The sequence below is a fragment of the Sinocyclocheilus grahami genome, unplaced genomic scaffold, assembly GCF_001515645.1.
Source record: "Sinocyclocheilus grahami isolate Dianchi unplaced genomic scaffold, SAMN03320097.WGS_v1.1 scaffold235.1, whole genome shotgun sequence".
In the NCBI taxonomy this organism is placed as follows: Eukaryota; Metazoa; Chordata; class Actinopteri; order Cypriniformes; family Cyprinidae; genus Sinocyclocheilus; species Sinocyclocheilus grahami.
The window spans coordinates 1,167,975-1,189,312 of record NW_015505414.1 but is presented as its reverse complement, the minus strand read 5'-3'; the positions used below and the strand labels follow the sequence as shown (position 1 = coordinate 1,189,312).

The following is a 21,338-nucleotide window of genomic DNA, read 5'->3' as shown; positions in this document are numbered from 1 at the left end:
CGAGCTCTAAATATTTGGGTGAATCTCACAAAGCGTGTCAGGAGCGGGCATAGGTCACATTCACCTCGAAACGGTAAAAAGAGAAAGTTCTCATGCAATTATAATAGTATACGTGCAAAATATTTATGCATTGTAGTAGTATTTGTTGTACCGCATATATATTAATGTTTCAGAAAGATCGTGGAAAAAATAGTGCGATTAATTGTATTGATTGTGCACTTGTATTGTACGTCAAATCTTTAAAGTATTTTTAAATGTTTTTTTTTAAATGCACCTGCAGAGAACATTAATGAAATATAGTATACTTAAAGAGAGACACTTGCAGAACATTTTTAAAAATGCACTTTGTAATAATGTCAAATTAAAGGATCACTCCACTATTTTTGAAAACAGGCTCATTTTCCGACTCCCCTCGAGTTAAACAGTTGAGTTTTACTGTTTTCGAATCCATTCAGCCGATCTCCGGGTCTGGCGGTAGCACTTTTAGCTGTAGCTTAGCATAGATCATTGAATCTGATTAGACCGTTAGCATCTCGCTCAAAAATGACCAAAGAGTTTCTGTATTTTTCCTATTTAAAACTTGACTCTTCTGTAGTTACATCGTGTACTCAGACCGACGGAAAATGAAAAGTTGTGATTTTCTAGGCCGATATGGCTAGGAGCTATACTCTCATTTCAGCGTAATAATCAAGGTGATGATATTACGCAGCGCCTGAAAATAGGCTAACTTCCGTCAACATAACCAACATGAGCACCTGCTTGCACAGGGAGCGTGCTGGGGACTATTTTCAGGCGCTGCGTAATATCATCACCTTGATTATTACGCTGAAATGAGAGTATAGCTCCTAGCCATATCGGCCTAGAAAATCACAACTTTTCATTTTCCGTCGGTCTTAGTACACGATGTAACTACAGAAGAGTCAAGTTTTAAATAGGAAAAATACAGAAACTCTTTGGTCATTTTTGAGCGAGATGCTAACGGTCTAATCAGATTCAATGATCTATGCTAAGCTACAGCTAAAAGTGCTACCGCCAGACCCGGAGATCGGCTGAATGGATTCGAAAACGGTAAAACTCAACTGTTTAACTCTAGGGGAGTCGGAAAATGAGCCTATTTTCAAAAATGGTGGAGTGTTCCTTTTAAGTTTTTCTATAAAGTACATGTTAAATTTTGTTTTATTAATCTTTTGCTGTGCTTTCAAGAAGTACACTTATTTTGATGTGTTGAGCAACATACTAAAGCACATGTTAAGTACTTAATATTAATTTTAAGTGTAGTTTGTTATTATTCATTAAAAGTTTATATATTTTAAATGTACTAAATTGCAAATTCACCATTACAAATGTGTAATTAAAAAATATATATCATGTGCATGTTTCAAAAGAAATGACAGTATATTAAAGTATATTTTAGTTTATCATAAATGCCTGTCAGTACATTCCACAGTACTTTAACCATATTCAAAGATAATAGATTAATAAATTATGAAATTACATAAAAGATGTACTTAAGTGGGTCAAAAAATCGCTCACAAATTGCATTTGACATACATTTAAACTTTCAGTTCATTGCAGTTAAGTGTCAGAGAACATTATATTCAGTTTGCTCTGTAGTATATTCTTTTAAAGTATTATTTCAGTAATTAGCACTCTTCTAAAGTATGGTCAAGTGCACTTGTTTTCACGAGACGCTTCGGTGAGGCTGATGGCTGCAGTGGGATGCGTGTAGAGTTGTTTGTGAATGCTGTGTGTGTGTTCAGGGTGGGTGCAGACATCACAGTTCTCAGAGAGAGGGAGGTGGATCACGACTCTGACGAGCCATACAGAATAGCTGAGGTGCTCGTCAGGAAAGTGCCAGATGACCAGCAGGTAAGCGTCTGAGGTCATGTGATCGCGTGTTGTTTGAGTCATGTTCATCTGATGTGTTGGATGCTCTCAGGCCTGTGTTAATGACGTTATGTGACGCGTCTGCAGTTCTTGGACCTGCGGGTAGCGGTGCTGGGTAACGTGGACTCAGGGAAGTCCACTCTGCTTGGTGTGCTTACACAAGGAGAGCTGGACAACGGGAGGGGGAGAGCGCGGCTCAACCTCTTCAGACACCTTCATGAAATCCAGACCGGACGAACCTCAAGTATCAGCATTGAGATCCTGGGCTTCGACAGCAGAGGAGAGGTGAGAACTGCGGCACGGTGTGCCTCAGACAACCGTGAGCGCGCATTCGTAGAGTGTAAAGAGTGTCACTTTCCTGTGATCACACATCAGTTTATTTCTATGATAAGATGTCAAGTTTCATTGTTGCTTGGCAACTGTAAACAAACTAAGCCTAAAATGTGCCTAACACCCCTTTATAACAAGTTCTTGCTTGCCTGGACTTGTTTGGGACGTGTCCCGATTTGTATTTTTGCAGTAGTTCTTGCCTCTCTTTCACTCTTCACACTTTAATAACTGCCCACTAATAGCCACACAAATATATTTACTGTTGTAGCGTGGTTTACACCTTTTTCTACTGTCATATTGCATATGTACTGCCCAGGCGTAACTTCACCCTAAAGGTGTATTATGGATTATCATAGGGCTGCACAATAAATTGCATTTTAATCATGATCACGATTTCTGCTTCTCTCGATTTATTAATCAAATCCTTTGCGATATTTGCCTGCTGGTCATTTATCCTGACAACAGTTCATTTTACTTTGACATTTGTGTTATCTTGCGTTGGTAACAAGCCTCCATAAGCGTTCATGGTTGCGGTTGCCAGATGTCAAGAGTTTAAATCCCCCCAATCAGACCTGTTTTGATAAATCGAAACACTTTTTGCGCATTGGTTTACTTAATCTTTCCAACCTGGCAGCCATGTGCACACGCTCTCTCTACATTACGGAAAAAGCACTCATGAGCTGAAAATACCGGTAAACATGTAAGCTGGAGTATATAATAAAATAAGTGTAATACAAGAAGTCCGTTTTCTTTCATGCAGTCGTTTGCTAAATCTGCAAGCAAACCATGCGAGTTGACCTTCTTTTAATTTGTGCTTATGTGAACTTGCAGTAATTCTGATTAAATGTTACAAATTTTTTAATGCAAATAATTGTGATTAATAATAGTGATGAGCAAAATAATCGTGATCAACTGTTTAACCATTTTCATGCAGCCCAGCATTAAACATGAACTTAAAGGTTTTTGGTGACACTTTGCATGTGTGTGTTAGTCTGCATCGGTGTCTGTTCTTATCTAGGTGGTGAACTACAGTGAGTCCCGAACGGCGGAGGAAATCTGCGAGAGTGCCTCAAAAATGATCACCTTCATAGACCTGGCAGGCCACCACAAATATCTCAAGACCACCATCTTTGGCTTGACCAGCTACTGTCCAGACTTTGCCATGCTCGTGGTCAGCGCCAACACCGGCATCGGTAAGTATTTACTGATGTTGTGCTGCTGTTTGCTTTAACCTGTTTATCTCAGATAGTGCCGGTGAAGCGTGCTCTGATAAATGTCAAGTCACGCAGGGCAAGTGACACAAATAAACCTCGTAATGTCTGGACAGGTCAATCCTTTTTTGGCATGGAGCAATAAATCAGCTGTTCTCTGGCTAGTAATCCTAGCATATGATCTTATGTACACTCTTAAGTGTCGCTCCCATTCCTTCTGTCTTCCATACCCCAAAATACCTCAGGGCTGCTCTGGTCCTGGACCAAAGTGGGTCTTAAATGAAAGTATAGGGAAACTTGAGACGTGGCAGTCTAGTTGTGACTGCAGGCCACAGGCTGTAATCTACTCCTCTCCTGGTTTATTATGCAGAGAGCTGTAAGCAAACCATTTTTAGGTTAATTACCCTTAAAGGAACATTTCACCTAAAAACTTAAGATTAGCTGAAAATGTGTTCACCCTCCGGCCATCCGAGATGTAGATGAGTTAGTTTCTTCATCAGATTTGGAGAAATGTAGCATTACATCACTCGCTCAAGAAGTGAATGGGTGCCGTCAGAATGAGAGTCCAAACAGCTGATAAAAGCATCACAAGTAATCCACACCACTCCAGTCCATCAGTAAACATCTGGAGAAGACAAAAGCTGCGTGTTTGTAAGAAACAAATCCATCACCCTGAAATCTGTTAACTGTGTGTTAAACATCAAATATGTTCAGTTCGGCTGTGATTGAGTAATTGCATGTCTAACATGGTGTAAAGCTTTCTTTATGCTGCCATTAACCATATAATAACCATATCATTTTCCTAACCAGACCCGTTCGTTTTTATGAGTGATAGTTTGCAGATTTCTTGCAAAAAATCTTGCTAAATTGTGTAACAGGAGGTGTGGCTCCTTGTGCTGGAGCATAAGCTGACATGCCACTATGTTGGTTTGGGAAAGTAGTGTGTCAGAAATAGGAGCAGATATTTGGGTGAGAGGGTCACGCACGTCTTTGAAGCAGAACACGATGCCCTGTCTGCAGCGCGACACCAGCGCGCTTAAATTATGCAAGAGGCAGTGGAGTGCGGTGTCTGCTGCACCTCTCTGAGTTTGACTTTTCCACAAGCAAATCCATGCAAACAGAAGCACGTCCAGTTTCCCAATTATTAACCTCAGAAGACTTTGGACAGATTTTACTGCCCTGCCACACAGGCAGCTGGATGTGACCCGCTGTTATTTCCATGCTCTGGAGGAAAGCATCACAAGTAATCCACACCACTCCAGTCCATCAGTAAACATCTGGAGAAGACAAAAGCTGCGTGTTTGTAAGAAACAAATCCATCACCCTGAAATCTGTTAACTGTGTGTTAAACATCAAATATGTTCAGTTCGGCTGTGATTGAGTAATTGCATGTCTAACATGGTGTAAAGCTTTCTTTATGCTGCCATTAACCATATAATAACCATATCATTTTCCTAACCAGACCCGTTCGTTTTTATGAGTGATAGTTTGCAGATTTCTTGCAAAAAATCTTGCTAAATTGTGTAACAGGAGGTGTGGCTCCTTGTGCTGGAGCATAAGCTGACATGCCACTATGTTGGTTTGGGAAAGTAGTGTGTCAGAAATAGGAGCAGATATTTGGGTGAGAGGGTCACGCACGTCTTTGAAGCAGAACACGATGCCCTGTCTGCAGCGCGACACCAGCGCGCTTAAATTATGCAAGAGGCAGTGGAGTGCGGTGTCTGCTGCACCTCTCTGAGTTTGACTTTTCCACAAGCAAATCCATGCAAACAGAAGCACGTCCAGTTTCCCAATTATTAACCTCAGAAGACTTTGGACAGATTTTACTGCCCTGCCACACAGGCAGCTGGATGTGACCCGCTGTTATTTCCATGCTCTGGAGGGTGTGAATCAGCTGAGTTTGAGGAAGACTTGTCAGTGACGCTCAACGCCTTTGGCTGTCAGATGACCTGCTAAAGCTCATCACACGCCTGCATACGTCACATTCTGAAAGGTGCAGTGTGTATTTCCTGCACCAGCAAACAGAAGCTGTCCCTCACTGACTTTGTTTTGGAAAACCAAGCGTCCCACCACAAACTGACACCGCTGGGCGAGCTGATGCTGTCGTGTCCAGTCAGACTGATCAAACAAACACTTTCTGTTCAGAACTGCACACTCTGGACGTAATCTGTATCTATGAGGCTGTTATCTCAGATATGAGTGTTTCACTTTCACTTGGCTCAGTGAAGTATGATTCATTCAACTTAGATGTTTTGTCTTTGTATAGTGGTGTAAATTCTAAATTAGTGACTCTAAATAGAATTACAATATTGGTTGCATTTGATTTGACACTACTTGCATTTACAGTGTACTTCACGTACTGAGGAATAGAAGGCAGCTAGGAATAGATTTAGGAGTAGGTTCAGAGTCAATTATTTAGTTATTGTAATTAGTCAAGTCACCTTTATTTCCATAGTGCTTCATACAATACAGATTGTTTCAAAGCAGCGTCACAGTAAACTTCTGAAATGAGGCAAATCCAAAGTAGCAGCTGTAGCAAGACAGTAGTGTCTTCATTCAGTAAACTGAACAGAGCACATAGTAAGTACATGCAGAACAGGACTGTAAAATAAAGCGCTACCAAAATATTAATACTAATACTTTCCAAACAAGTTTCCTGTACTTCACACGAGATGATAACGTGGTGTCACTTCCACCCTGGCCTGGTCAAACTATGCGTCTCGATCAGGAGCATCTGTTTATGTATGACAATGCAGAGCACCCTTGACCTCTGTCTTTGTTTACCTGTTGCTTTTGTGTTTGCATGCAGAGCAGACTGACACAGCAGCTGCCAGAATTAGTTAGGACAAAAAAAAATCTAAATATTGAGAAAGTTGTCCAAATGAAGTCCTTAGCAATGCATATTACTAATCAAAAATTAAGTTTAGAAATATTTACGGTAGGAAATTTACAAAATATCTTCATGGAGCATGATCTTTACTTAATATCCTAATAATTTTTGGCATAAAAGAAAAATCTATAATTTTGACCCATACAGTGTATTGTTGGCTATTGCTACAAATATACCCCAGCGACTTAACACGGCTTTTGTGCTGCAGGGTCACATATAGTGTAGGCCTGTTGCAATAATCAAAATATCGACTTGTCGCGCAATATATGTACATGACCTCAATACTTTTTGGTGACACAATATATCGCCCATTATATTTACTTATAAATTAATGTCACCGTGTTTTTTGCATTCCACTTGCGCCTGTGTCTTTTGCAGCTTCTGGTACACAACGTGGTGTAGTCATGAGGTGCTAGTTCAAATTTAAAAAATGCTTCCACAAACAAAGTTTAATCTGCAGGTATGGCCTTGTTTAGGGATCTGTGCCTTTGTGCGTTTTTCAGCAATAGTGTGCACCCTTAATGTACAGAGAAAAGAAGGTCAGGGAAAAATCTCCATACAAGTTCTTTGTGCACTTTTCTTTTTTTCTACTTGTTACTTTGCACTTTTTGTTAGAAAATGTTTACAAACAAAGTTTAATCTGCAGGTATGGCCTTGTTTAGGGATCTGTGCCTTTGTGCAAATCTGACTGCTATCTAGTGATTGTGCTTTTCAGCAATAGTGTGCACCCTTAATGTACAGAGAAAAGAAGGTCAGGGAAAAATCTCCATACAAGTTCTTTGTGCACTTTTCTTTTTTTCTACTTGTTACTTTGCACTTTTTGTTAGAAAATGTTTATTTACTATTTATTCAGGTTTTTTAAGGTATCTAATATTTTGATTCTTAATTTCCATGATCTAAATATTCTTAAATTAAAAGTTTGTTGTCATTTGGAAGTGTGTAGGCCTTCTTGCATTATTATGCTGTTATATTATGATTATATGAAGCGTTCATTTGCAAAAACCGATAAAAGCCACTTAAAAAAAAAAACCGCTGATTGCCGTGCATTATTCTCCACATATAGCGCGATCTGAACCCTAAACACGTTTTGTCAAAAAAGCCGGTTTTGTCCACTTTCAAGGCATTGAAACTAACGTTTTACTGCAGAAGCCGACAAGCGCCCTTGTTGCTTTTGAACAGAAGCCGATAAGTCCATTTTAGCGAATCAGCTCTCTGTATTCAGGTCAGGTGACAAGGCTACGGTCACTCTGAAAAGACGTGCTAGCTGAGAGGAGTTTCGTCAAAGCTGACTAAAAGTGATTGAGGATGGATCATTTCGACGAACTTGATGAATCTGTGTTATGTTCTTCGGGGCGAAAAAGGAAAATAAATGCTGAAACGGTTCCACGGATGCTTGCAAAAGCAGTTACAACGGTGCGGGAAAAGCTCCGTGTATTGCGTGTAATCACATCCATACAGTTTATGATCACAACAACAACAACGTTTGTCAGGCATCTACATTGTCATGTGAGGAGATTACAAAGATTAAACCAGTGGGTTTTTTTTACTCTAAAACATGAAATGTGGAGTTATCTGCTTTTGCCAAAAAACAACTGTTGGAGTTATCTGCTTTTGCTATAAAGCAAACTTTTAATATGTAAAACATACTTTCAGTGAACTTTAATTTTGTAAATCACCTATTTGTTTAAGTTATTATTACTTAATCAAAACAACCCAACTGCAGTTTGATTGATATTACTTGGAATGCGCAATTTTAAAAAAAAAGTGATTTCGGGGAAAGAAATAAAAATAGAGTTATCGGTTTTTGCAAATAAACTCTTCATATATTCTGTGGCATAAAATGGTCTTTAAAATGACAATATCGCTCATCGCAGTTATTTCTGGGGCAATATATCACACAACAAAAAGTTGTTATCGTGACAGGCCTAATATAGTGTATTCCAGCACTTTTTCATAGACATTTCGAGTGGACTATACTGTTCTCTTTGTGGATATCTAGCTTACTTGCTATTATCGTCTAAAAAAAACTGAGTATCTTTAAAGAATTCATGCTACAAACCTGGCAAAACAGACTGGTAAAAAGTTTTTTTTTTAGGTGAGTGGACTATACTGTTCTCTTTGTGGATATCTAGCTTACTTGCTATTATCGTCTAAAAAAAAACTGAGTATCTTTAAAGAATTCATGCTACAAACCTGGCAAAACAGACTGGTAAAAAGTTTTTTTTTTAGGAATGCACGATATTATCAAGACAGATATCGGAATCGGCCGATAATGGCTTTAAATATACATATCGGCATCGGCCCGATATGAAAAACTTCATTATTGTTTATTTAATTCTAACAAATAAGTTATTTTTAAGAACTTAAAAAATAAGTTCTTGTAAAAGAAATTATAATAATAATTTGCTACACTTGGTGTTGTTTCCAAACAAAAGAAAATATAAAACAACCCAACTGCAGTTTGATTGATATTACTTGGAATGCGCAATTTTAAAAAAAAAGTGATTTCTGGGAAAGAAATAAAAATAGAGTTATCGGTTTTTGCAAATAAACTCTTCATATATTCTGTGGCATAAAATGGTCTTTAAAATGACAATATCGCTCATCGCAGTTATTTCTGGGGCAATATATCACACAACAAAAAGTTGTTATCGTGACAGGCCTAATATAGTGTATTCCAGCACTTTTTCATAGACATTTCGAGTGGACTATACTGTTCTCTTTGTGGATATCTAGCTTACTTGCTATTATCGTCTAAAAAAAACTGAGTATCTTTAAAGAATTCATGCTACAAACCTGGCAAAACAGACTGGTAAAAAGTTTTTTTTTTAGGAATGCACGATATTATCAAGACAGATATCGGAATCGGCCGATAATGGCTTTAAATATACATATCGGCATCGGCCCGATATGAAAAACTTCATTATTGTTTATTTAATTCTAACAAATAAGTTATTTTTAAGAACTTAAAAAATAAGTTCTTGTAAAAGAAATTATAATAATAATTTGCTACACTTGGTGTTGTTTCCAAACAAAAGAAAATATATCGGTATCGGCCCAAAATGAGTTAAAAAATATCAGCAAAAATCGTTTCAGCAAAAATAATTTTTTCTTTCATTTAAAAAGTGTAAATTTTGATCCCAGGATGTTATTTTTCACCAGTTTTTGCCAGTTTTTTTGTGTCTAATTTGTTTCAGACAGTCAGTCGGTGAACCATCTGAGGCTGAGATTAAAGTTTGTAAACTTGCAATACTGACCAGATCAGAGTTTACAACTCTATTACCTGGCTCCTTGTTCTCTGAAGCTTTTGGTATCCCCACAAACGATTCGCTACCTATTAAACGCCACATTTCTCCATGTAAGATGCACACTGTCTTGCTCTTCCCTCAGCGGGGACGACGCGAGAGCACCTGGGTCTGGCCATGGCGCTGAAGGTGCCCATCTTCATTGTGGTGAGTAAGGTGGACCTGTGCACCAAAGGCACCGTGGAGCGCACCGTCCGACAGCTGGAGCGCATCCTCAAGCAGCCAGGCTGCAACAAGGTGCCCATGCTGGTGTCCTCCACAGACGACGCTGTCACTGCCGCCCAGAAGTTTGCACAGTCACCCAGGTACAGCCCAACCAGATAAAGAAGACACGGCTGTGATGATTTGCCTTTAAACTGCTTCATGGGAATCTGTTGTCTCCCTTGCACTCCTGCAGCATCACCCCTATCTTCACCCTGTCCAGTGTATCAGGGGAGAGTCTGGATTTGCTGAAGGTCTTCTTTAATATTCTACCTCCCCTCAGCAACAGCAAGGAGCAGGAGGAGCTCATGCAGCAGCTCACCGAGTTTCAGGTACAGGTGTACGCTTCACACAAGCTTAGATGTCCTCATTGAAGATCTTGAATTGTTCTTAAAGGGTTGGCATGTATGTGAGTGAGGAAAAAGGGCAGAGAAGAATAGCAAATCAATAGTTCTACAGTTAAATGAAGTTGCTTTTTAAAAGTTCACTAAACATTGTTGTTTAAATAGTGAATAACACCATCTTAAGAGCAAATTTGACCAGTTATTTTGTTATATATATTTTTTTTAGGCTTTGAGTGCCGTCAGGAAATGCACAGACTTGAAAAACTGTGGGATAATGTAGGAATAAACTTTGTATTAAAAGAGATCTTTAAAAGGGGTTTATTCAATGCAGGCAGGTTAACAGTTCTCTCCACTTCAAGTAGGTTTCATCTATTCTTCCAAACACATTCCTGTCATGAATGCCACAAATATGGATAGGCAAAGATATTGGATTTTTGCCGATATTTTTCAACTCATTTTAGCCCTTGCTGATACCAATAAATATTTCCTTTTGTTTGAAAACAACACAAAGTCTCTCCTGTGCAGAGATTATAAACAAATGATTTTTAATTTTGGTTAGTTTTGAGCGAAAACATACTCGTTAGAACTAATTACACATTATTAAAGTTCTTTTTATAATGAGAGTGCATTGAAAGCTTTGAAAATGTAATAAAACTGCTGCAACCCCCAACATTTTTTTTGTGTATATATTTAATTTGTATTATGTGGTGATCCAAAACAGTGAATGTAATCACCATACTGGCAAAAGTTCGATTCAGGAATGAGCACAATCTTATCTCTTTATTTGTCTTATCGGCAAGGCATATTAGCATAATTTTTCATATCGGGCTGATAGCGATGTTTGCATTTTAAGCTTTTAACGGTCAATTCCGATGACGTTCTTATAATAATGTGCATCCCTTAAGGCAAAATATTTTCTGCACTCAGATAATGGTTAGAACTTACTATTTTATGTTAACATTTTTAGCGCTGTAGGGTTACTGATTATGAATGATTATCAATCCAAATTGGGTTAAATCAACCCAGCAGCCTTACCAAATAAAGTCTCAAACCAGCATTTGGTTTGAAAAAAATAACCCAGGGTTTTGTGGCTGTTGTTGTTTTCAGTGTCTGTCTCGTGCATGAGTTTGTGTGTGTTGTGATCCTGTAGATTGATGAGATCTACACCGTGCCGGATGTTGGGACAGTAGTTGGTGGGACTCTGTACAGGTGCGTCCTCCTCTCTTCCCTCTTGTCTGTGGCGTGCAATAAGACGGCATTAGTGTGTAATGACTGTTTTTCGATGTGCAGTGGGATCTGCCGCGAGGGCGAGCAGCTGGTGGTGGGACCCACAGACGCTGGGCAGTTTCGGGAGCTGGCGGTGTGCAGTATCCAGAGGAATCGCTCCGGGTGCAGGGTGCTTAGAGCCGGTCAGGCCGCTACTCTGGCCCTGGGAGATTTCGACCGCTCACTATTACGTAAGGTGAGAACGCAGAAGACCTACAGTGTAGAGGCCAATGAAGTGAAACTCCTTCAAACTGAATCTGAGTTGTTATACTAGGATCATTGTTAATGGTTCTAGTGTAGAGCGTGTTGTTAGTGTAAAGCAGGCCATTGTTTTCTGGCAGGGCATGGTGATGGTCAGTCCAGAGATGAACCCCACTATCTGCTGGCGCTTTGAGGCTGAGATCGTTTTACTCTTCCATGCCAAAACTTTCCACAAGGGCTTCCAGGTGACGGTGCATGTGGGCAATGTTAGACAGACGGCCACAGTTGAGGCTCTGCAGGGAAAGGTGAGTCTTCTTTATCTGCCTGAACTGATAGATGGTAGGGGTTAGGGCTGTGCGATTAATCGAAACCGAAATCGTGATTTGAATAATAATAAGTTTATAATGCATGTTGGCTATTCCCAATTCAGAAGAGCGCACACACAGCCTGTGTCTGTGAATGCTTCTCATACTCGCTCCTCTCACAGACGAGCCGTTCATGCTTGCCACACTCACGCAGCCTGTCTCGTAATGCTTGTTTATACTTGCACCCGGCTCCGCACCGCAAGTCTTCACAAGCGCATCTGGCAGTATGGATGAGGCTTGACGCACGCGCACAACCTGTGTCGACTCGCGCCTGGCTCCGCGTTTAAAACGAATGTAAATTCAGTCTAACTGCTTGCTAATTTCACTTGGATGAAATTAAACATTCAGCACATTTTCCACTTGCTCTTAAAATCCCAAATACTTAAAATGAATAAATTAAGTTAATTCTGTAAAAGTAGTTATACCATTATAATCTTGCCTGCTGAAAAAAAAACAATAGAACCCCTCCCAAAACACAATAACAAATGTAATGGATTTCAGGGTTATAATGGGAATTTGTTTGGTTTTAATGTAAACTATAATGGTGTCTATTTGATGGATTGTATTGGTGGGATGTAATCTGGCAGATGGCAACCAATAGAACAACAATAATTCCTATTGGAATAATGCCCAAAACAAAAAGGAATTTTGTAATGGTTTAATGGAAACTATAAGAATTTCTGTGATGGTTTCTATTGTTTTTTTCAGCAGGGTAATGATACTCGTACTGTGCTGCACATTATTGACAATATTGAGCTGAAGCTTGATTTTGCAAATTTAAAATCTCAAATCAAATCGCAATATCTGTCAAAAAAATTGCAATTTGATATTTTCCCCCAAATCGCACAGCCCTAGTAGGGGTGCAACGGATCGTAGATGATCCATGATCTGTACGGACCAGACCCCACCGTTCGGCATGCATGCGATTCGCGGATTAACTGTTAAATTTAACCATCATAGAGTTAAAGTTTATCTTTGCATGTGTTTTGTCTTGCCAATTTACCCATTCAAACAATTTTAAACCATTCAAGCAAAAGAGAAGACGCGCACTGTTTTCTACCGCTGCTGCACACATCCGAAGCAAGCACACACAGAGAGAGAGAGAGGCGCGATTCACACAGATTGATTCCTCTTTCACTCTCTTTGAACGGAAACATACACACAAAGTTATATTAAAATACCCGTTTTGGCAAGTATTCTGGTAAACACAATCGGTTATGTCTTAAGTGAACCAAAACAGCTGAAAAAGAAAGCGGATGTGTGTCAGTATATTAGGTACGTGCATTTGGTCTTAAAGAGACAGCAGCCTATAAATACCTGCTTCTGTCTGCTATATTTAACTTAATGTGTTATTTTACAATTATTACATTTCTGCACCTGAATACTAGTGTTACTGACTTTATTAGTAACTTTATGTTGTATACATCTACACTTGTAATTTGTGTAATTGTTCTTGTTTTATTACTGACTGTATTAGTTCAGCTAGTAGTTTTTGCTGTGGTATAGAAGCATGTAAAGTAAGCTTTCGGTAATAAATGAAAAGCATTTTTTTGCTGATCCGAAAAATTATCCGATCCGTGACACAAAATCTGTAATGTGGTCCGAACTGTGAGTTTTGTGATCCGTTGCACCAATAGATGGCTAGATAAATGTGACCCTGGACCACAAAACCAGTCATAAGGGTACATTTTTCGAAATTGAGATTTATACACCATCTGAAAGCTGAATAAATAAGCTTTTTTTTTCAGAAAATCTGGAATCTGAGGGTGCAAAAAAATCTAAATATTAAGAAAATCGACTTTAAAGTAGTCTAAATTAAGTTCTTAGCAATGCAATATTGGTCCATGTACTTTTGCTTCCATTCGTTTTTAATTTTTTAACCATGACGGAAAAAACGAAAAAAGAACGGTTATTGTATTTTTAAATGCTATGCTGAAAACCAAAATTGAAATTAGAACCGTGTACACAAAATGCTGCCCGAAAAAGTAAAATATTGACTTCTTTTCACATTTTTGTAAATTTTTGCACTTTTAATAAACATTTGAAAAATGCACGAATTAATATAGAAAAATTTAGATTTTAACAAGTTTTTTTTGACCAAATTTAGTGATGCTTCTCCCGCACGTTCAGTTGAGAACTAGAGCCGTCTTTGGAACAATGCAGAGACTTAATACAAATATGATTTTTAAAATAGACATTGCAGAATCCTGGGAAATCTATCATCATGAAATTATATATTGGGATATCATTTTGTCATAACTTTTGTGTGCTGTATGGGTACGTTATTGGAGAGGACATCATTTGGTCGCAGTTTTTTTAATTTTTTTGCTACAACATGGCATTAATCAATGCATGCTGATGAATTTTTATCATAGTTTATAGTTATATGGTAAATATCTAGCTAGATAGATAACCAGCTCATTAGCTGTTTGTCTGTTGGTCTGTCCTGCTAGACTTTTTAATTTTTATTTTACTTGTCTGTCTTTACAGATAAACAATTATCTATCTTTCAGACATGCTGGGGTCTCATATCAATGAATAGTTTGTTAGACATTAGCTAACTTGCGTATGGACCGTTACTAGGGCTGGGTTTTGACACCAATTTCACGATTCGATTCGATTCTCATTCACAAGCTTGCGATTCAATATCGATTATTTAGGATATATATCAGGTACTGTACATGCCAAATTTTCTCAAGGAATAAAATCTCTCAACTAATGCTGTAAAATATACATGAGAGTCAGTTGGTACTACATTAATATAATATTGAAGGTTAAAATTGACTGATTTGTTAAAATTACACTTAAGTTTTTTTAAATAATAAAGTTACAGTTACTGCAGTTAGTTTTAGTTTTTTTTTTTGTTGAAAAAATTAAAACAAAACATTAAAGAACAATAATGAATGTTATATGGTGCATATATTTAGCAAAATGCCCTCTCTACAGTTTATCTTTCTATCTGACTAATGAGTTTATGGTCACCGAATATGTTTTTCTGAGGTAAATGTGACGTTACGTGACATTGTTCACAAGCCGTTATATTGATGTCTTTGCGCGGCTGAAACACTGATTGAGCGATTACATGAGACAGGATATGGATTGTAAAGTTGTACTCTTTCTTTTAACTTGCCTTCGGATGTTTAGTCATGTTTATTTTGTGCTGAAGCTGGTATTAATGTGGAGGAGATGGTCAGTTCACTGAAGCGTTACAGCGATCTGTCACTCCACATTAAACAGCACCAAAACGGCATTTATTGTTTGAATACTGCAATACAATGGACATAAATTGAAATCTGAGACTTTGTTTCAAGTACCAACGCACAATGCTTATTGCGATATATTGGATGGGAAGTGTGCTTCTACGTTCCGTCCATTAACTGAAAACAGGCTAGACTAATCGATTCTTGGGATTTAAGAATCGATATCGTTTCGTAAAAATGAAAATCGATTAAAATCGAGATATCAATATTTTTTACCCAGCCCTAACCGTTACTGCACACTGAAAGGCAATTTATTGCACATAAACATAGTAAACATAGTCAGTTATGTCCAAAGTGAACAAACAGCTGAGAGGAATTCGGATGTGTTGATTACAGTCCTCTTGAGAAGTTCATATAATGAGTTTGGTAGTCGTAATTATGACGTCCAGTACGCACTCATTCATTCATGTCATTTGGTCGGACATTTTCTACATAAAATTCAACAAGGTTTTTCAACTCCACATTGACAAAATGACTAATTTAAGTATATTACAGCAGTTAATGCTGATAATTGAACCATTAGGTCTAAATATTGTATTGTAATTGTATAATACTATCACAATACTATCATTGTGTAATACTATTTTCTGTTGGGTCAGACACGTTTTATCACTCATATGCCCCCAACCTGAAAACTCAGGGCTTAACGAAAGTTTCCCAATCATAATTTCAATTTTGTGGTGACATTCATGTGCATTCAACTTGTGTATATAATCTTTGTGACATGACTTAAACACAGCATTTATCAGTATAATGGATTTGTGACAAAGTGACAGCAGCCTAATAAAGCTGCGTCCTTAACCCCAAAACTGTCACTTTTTGAAAATCGACGTGAAAGTGAACTATCAGAACTTAAATTATAATTCATGAATGCTTTGGAATACAGACCTAAGGTTGGCCTCTTTTTAAAGAAGACAATCAGCAGATTATTGCAGAAGTGAAAGCATTTCAGAAAATGAAAGTCTAAGTTTGCTGTAAAGATGTACATGTACTGTACAATTTTAAAAAATGTTATATAAAATAAATTTGACAAAATATTTTAATCCAAAATTGATGTAAAATTATAGCCATGTGTCTATATAAGTTATGTTCCAAATTTGAAGTTGATATATGAAAAAAAGGGTTTCTGTGAGATTTTATTTAGGTGTTATACCAAAAATAGCCACCAGGTGACACCCAAACTCCTGTGAATTTTTTTATGCATTTTCCAGTCGCAAATTTATACATTCAGACCTTTCCAACTATATGCATTTTGTCAAGATTGTAAAAAGTTCTGATCGTAATACATTTTGTAAAATGACACTTGACACCGCCCACCAAGGGGAGGGAGACCACTAAAAGATAGTAACGCAATGTCCGATTTCAGAATGGTTGAATTTTGAGTTTATAAGGTTTCAAATGATATCTGATTTATGATGATTACTAAAATATGTGAAAGGGAAAAATGAAAAAAAAAAAGTGCCAAGCATCACCACGCATCAACATATCTCCCGCATGAGAAGAGTTTCTTTGACGGGGGAAGGATGTGGCCACTCGTAATTCATTCCATAAATAATAACCATTTAATTTTGCTGAAAGGAACAGTTTTGAACACACTGCTCTCCCCTGCAGGAAAGTATATGTAAGTTCAAGTGCATGCTTTTTAAAAGTACAAAATATTGATATCTGTATCAATGGATCTTCAGATGGGACTGGCTTCTATGGTCAGAGGGCACTTAGAAAGCATGTGTACTATGAAACATGCATGCTTTAATCTTCCTCTTTTTCTGCCGGAGGTCCTGGACGTCCTGTTCAGAAAGATGGCATCATGGTTTCTATCAAAAAAATAAAACCGGTCTGCCTCCGGATGATCCTAATCAACACAGACATGTGTCACGGAGCACAAATGCGGGCCGCTCCGAGTCTTCGTCCTGCTCTTCTCACGGGACGACTGCGGCGCTCCGGCCGTCACGGGCCCGTCGCTGGAGGCCGAGGAGGACGAGAACGACTTCTGCAAGTCCAGAGCGAAATGATAGTCCATATGTTCAGGCATTTCCCAGACCAGCACCTTCAGTCCACAGCGCTCGCACGCGCTCACATCCTCACGGGACGCACCAGACGGAGAGGCCGAATCGCTCCGGTCTTCAGCCAGTACGGAGCTGCTGTCTGCCAGCTGAAGCTTCTTTCTCTGGAAGAAGGAAGAGATGCCAGTGGCTTTCTGAGGAAGACTGGATGACACATGTTCATCTTTACTACCTTCCTCCACTCGCTGTTTCTTCTTCTCAGCGGCTTTCTCAAACAGAGACTGGATGGCCCCCGGGCTCTTGGGGCTCGGCTGTGTTTTGGGGGTTTGTGTAGAGGTTAGACGCGATTGTGTTGAAGGTGCGTCACTGGACAGGAAGCCTGCTATTCCTCCGGACGAGGATGAGGGAACATCGCTGAACTTACTGGCTGACAGATGAAGACAAGTCAAAGCAGGAGACCTAAGAGAGAAACATAATCAAGACTTACAGAAATAACTCACTCGACTAGGGCTGGGCGATAAAACGATGTCAAATTGAGTCGCGATAAAATGTAATACAATAAAGATTAGCTTGTGGCTAATAGGCTAACTCTGCACATTCTGCGTGTCTCTGTGTGAATGAATGGCACGGTTTCGTCTGATACATAAACTCAAACAGCTCACGGAGTCTTCAGCGTCTGCGTCTCAATATATGAGACATGAACTTCATCTCCAAAGCTGCTCTAAGAATCACTTCACAAGCTTTACTTTGAGAAATACTACCATCAAATACACACTGACACTGAAAGACCTTCACAAAGGCCTGTCAAAATAAAAGTCCAGTTTAACTTGAAGAAATTATGACAGAAATATTAATATTGTATACTAAAATGTGATTTTCAATTATTGGTAAGAACAATAGTAATATCTAATAATAATACTTATAGGAGTATCATACAAGCAAGGTATTTCTTCATTAATTTGACTAAATTAATTTGACAAAAAATAAAAATGTAAATTGCTTATTTTCATTAAATTTTAAAAGATTGATTAAATTGTATACGTTTTATTAATTCATTTAATTAGACACCATTTTTTAAATGCTAAATTTGTATTGAATCCTAAAACACAGAATCCAGGAAAAAAATTTTTATAAAACGGAAAACAGAATTTAGGGGAAAATAACACTGATTTCACGGGGCCCTAAATGAAAAGGTAGCTCTGTGGAGTTCAATTGTCAACAAACTAATTATCCTTACATTCAATTTCAAGGTCTAAAAAAAAAAGTGTTGAAAGCATTTCCTTCCCATTAATGGTAAATTAATATCATGATAAATATTGATATTGTATGATACGGAATTTTTTTTTGTAATAATACTTTTGGCAATATCGCCCAGCCCTACACTCGTCTGCTGGAACAACATTAAGATCATGGGTTTGATGCCCAAGAAACATACACTGATAACATGTGGCTTTGATTGAAAGATAATTTCACAGTAATAAACTGTGTAAAGTTCATCAAAACAAGTTTAATTCAGCGATAAGCAGCTCTACAGTTGACAATAGTGTTCAATTGAGCTCGAGTCGAGTTGATGAAAAGCTACTGATTAAACCATACACATTTAAAATTAAATAAAACATTATTTTTGTTTTAAAAAGAAAAATTACTAAATCAAGATTTTATTTGTTTATACGTCTTTCGACCACTAACCAGCATCAGAGAACCATGAACATGCCGATGTGATGTTAAAGTCCTCATGAAAGTTTCAAAAGTTTTTTGGCTTTTAGTTCAGTGTGAATATTTTAGCCTTATGGTTATCTATAAATAATCTAGTCTAGTGTGCTTCAAAACTTACAGATTCTAACATCAGCCAATATGGATCAAAGATTTTGAGGACGTCACCCTGCACTTCTGCTTCTCATCACATTTTCTGTCCAATCAAATGCTCTCTAGAATCCGAAGCGTCCCGCCGTAGGCTGCGTGTCCACCGAAGCATTTTTAGCATTTTTTCAGTAGAGATGCTGCGGTTGCTATGATACGGAATATCCGCTGAAGTAATATGGCAGATGCATCGAGAATGAAATGTTTCTCCAAGCATTATTTTTCATAACAACAATATGTAGCCCAGCAATTCCATCTAGTAAAAGACATAAATACTCGGAGACGAGCAATATTAACTTCTCCATTGTTGTCCAGTCATAATACAAGCGTGACTTTTGGACTTTATTAGTCCCGCCCCTCCTTCACTGTGATTGGTCAGCTGACTAAAAAGTGACCGTGATGAGTGCTGCTTCTTCAACTCTCTGTGTCGAGAAAAAATGCCCAAGCGCTTTAAAACAAATGAAAAAATATGCCAGCCTCGGGGGAAAACGCTTTGGTGGACACTCGGCTATAAAATAAATGAATAAATAGAGACTGAAGCTGCAGCTGAAATCTGTCACTTGCAGCGTTGCCAAGTCCATGGTATTTTGGTCTACTTTAACACTGTTGCTGAGGGTTGTTTGTTTTTCATGTCCGCGGGTTGAAGCGACCCCAATAACGTGACATTTATCCCCGGGAATGTGAATTTTACTAGGGGAACCCCAACAAAAAAAAAAACTGGGTTTCTCATGCACACGCCATAGTTTGTGTATTTTTTTATTTTTGGAAAGGTCCCTTTAGGGGCTCCGTAGATTTTTCCCCTGCGGGTTAAAGGTTTGAAATAGTGCATAAATTACATTTGACTGAAATGCATGGCATTCTACCTATAAAATTGCCTAAATGTTAAGGTTTGTGAAGGAGGGCCACTGGTAGGAAGCCTTTGAGCTGTGCTTATGATCAGTGTGCATAACATTGACCGTAAAATGTGTTTTAGGTATGGAAAGGACATATTTTGGGCTGTTTTTGACTGGCATGGTTTAGTTTTGTCACACAGACCTGGCAACCCTGGCTGTATGGAGCAGAGCAGAAGCTTTCAATTTAGTGTAGGTACGTTTTCCATTTGAACTAAATGATTTTTATTTCTATAAAAAAGAAAAATGACAGTGGGGTTGGGGATGGGGCCGCGGTGGGAAAGTAATGGAATCGGTGTACAACCGAACACTGAGTAGCACCGACTACTGCAGCAAGCCTAGTGTTTATGTAACTCCATCATTCTTGTTATGCACCAAATTGCTGGACGGATTGCGGGACCCGTAGGGTTGGGTACCAAAACCCGGTACCAATATGGCACCGGTACCTATGTAACCGGTATGTACTAGAACCGAATCCGAACGCAGATTTCGGTGTCATGCCTGAGCGATCGATTGAAATATTTGTCCTCTAGTTCTCGGAAACGGACTTAAGAAGCATCATCACCCGCACCGCAGGTGAAAAATAATTTCCCGACTGAGAAAACGCACGTGAACTCAAGTCGGAAAGCTCTAATAATACAAATCCAACACATCTTTGTAGTAACAAGAGTGTCCATGTTGTTTTCACATTCCTCCCTTTTATTCACATTTCTAAACCTGTTGTCCAACAAAAGAGAACATTATAACCTTTTTACTCAACCTTCTAGTCAAATGCTTCCTTTTGTGATCTGACGAGGCTTCTTGTCACAGAATGAGGCAGAACATATGTTCCATATGCTACTTTAAAAAGAATACATCGATTAGCAATAGATTATAAATTAGGGTGACCATACGTGCTCTTTTCTCTGGACATGTCCTCTTTTTGGACCTACAAAAATGCCTCCGGCCGGGATTTCTTAATTGCCCAAAATGTCCGGGATTCGGCTGTTTTCTTAATCCCGCTCCTGCTGAATCTCTGACCATTGCCGCCTGCTCCCGCGACATGTGTTTCGCTCCCGCGATTTTCGTGTCCACTCCTTTAAACATTCTAATATTGTGTATAATTTTGGCGCATCAGGGAGCCGCTCTCAGGATGTGGTGTATTTAAATATTTTTGAATGAGCGTTTGCGCTGTTTACTTTCACTTTCGATTTCTCGATCACACGCACTCTGTGTAAAGAGAGCACATCTTACAAGATCAGATATTTGTCAATGAGCTCAGGATCTGTTGAGCAGCAAATACTCCAGCATGGTCTTGTCAGTCATCTCTCCTTATTCTCGACCTG

At 38.6% G+C, this 21,338-nt stretch overlaps 2 protein-coding genes across 3 annotated transcripts in view; one reads left to right on the top strand and one right to left on the bottom strand.

The window, feature by feature from the left end:
- Nucleotides 1-21,338, top strand: part of gtpbp2a (GTP binding protein 2a) — a 29,439-nt gene that overhangs the window by 4,569 nt on the left and 3,532 nt on the right. The window contains exons 4-12 of the mRNA XM_016288884.1: nt 1,761-1,869; nt 1,975-2,172; nt 3,236-3,410; nt 9,709-9,928; nt 10,021-10,156; nt 11,319-11,377; nt 11,459-11,630; nt 11,776-11,940; nt 14,990-15,000. Coding sequence (XP_016144370.1) covers nt 1,761-1,869; nt 1,975-2,172; nt 3,236-3,410; nt 9,709-9,928; nt 10,021-10,156; nt 11,319-11,377; nt 11,459-11,630; nt 11,776-11,940; nt 14,990-15,000 — 1,245 coding nt within the window. The remainder of the gene's footprint in view (nt 1-1,760; nt 1,870-1,974; nt 2,173-3,235; nt 3,411-9,708; nt 9,929-10,020; nt 10,157-11,318; nt 11,378-11,458; nt 11,631-11,775; nt 11,941-14,989; nt 15,001-21,338) is intronic.
- Nucleotides 17,308-21,338, bottom strand: part of polh (polymerase (DNA directed), eta) — a 12,223-nt gene continuing 8,192 nt past the window's right edge. The window contains exons 10-11 of one of the 2 annotated variants that reach the window (XM_016288885.1): nt 17,496-17,722; nt 17,308-17,427 (exon numbers count right to left, since the gene is read on the bottom strand). In XM_016288885.1, coding sequence (XP_016144371.1) covers nt 17,384-17,427; nt 17,496-17,722 — 271 coding nt within the window. In that variant the 3' untranslated portion in view covers nt 17,308-17,383. Of the gene's footprint in view, nt 17,428-17,495; nt 17,723-21,338 lie in introns of those variants that run through there. The other variant, XM_016288886.1, reaches the window with a different exon arrangement.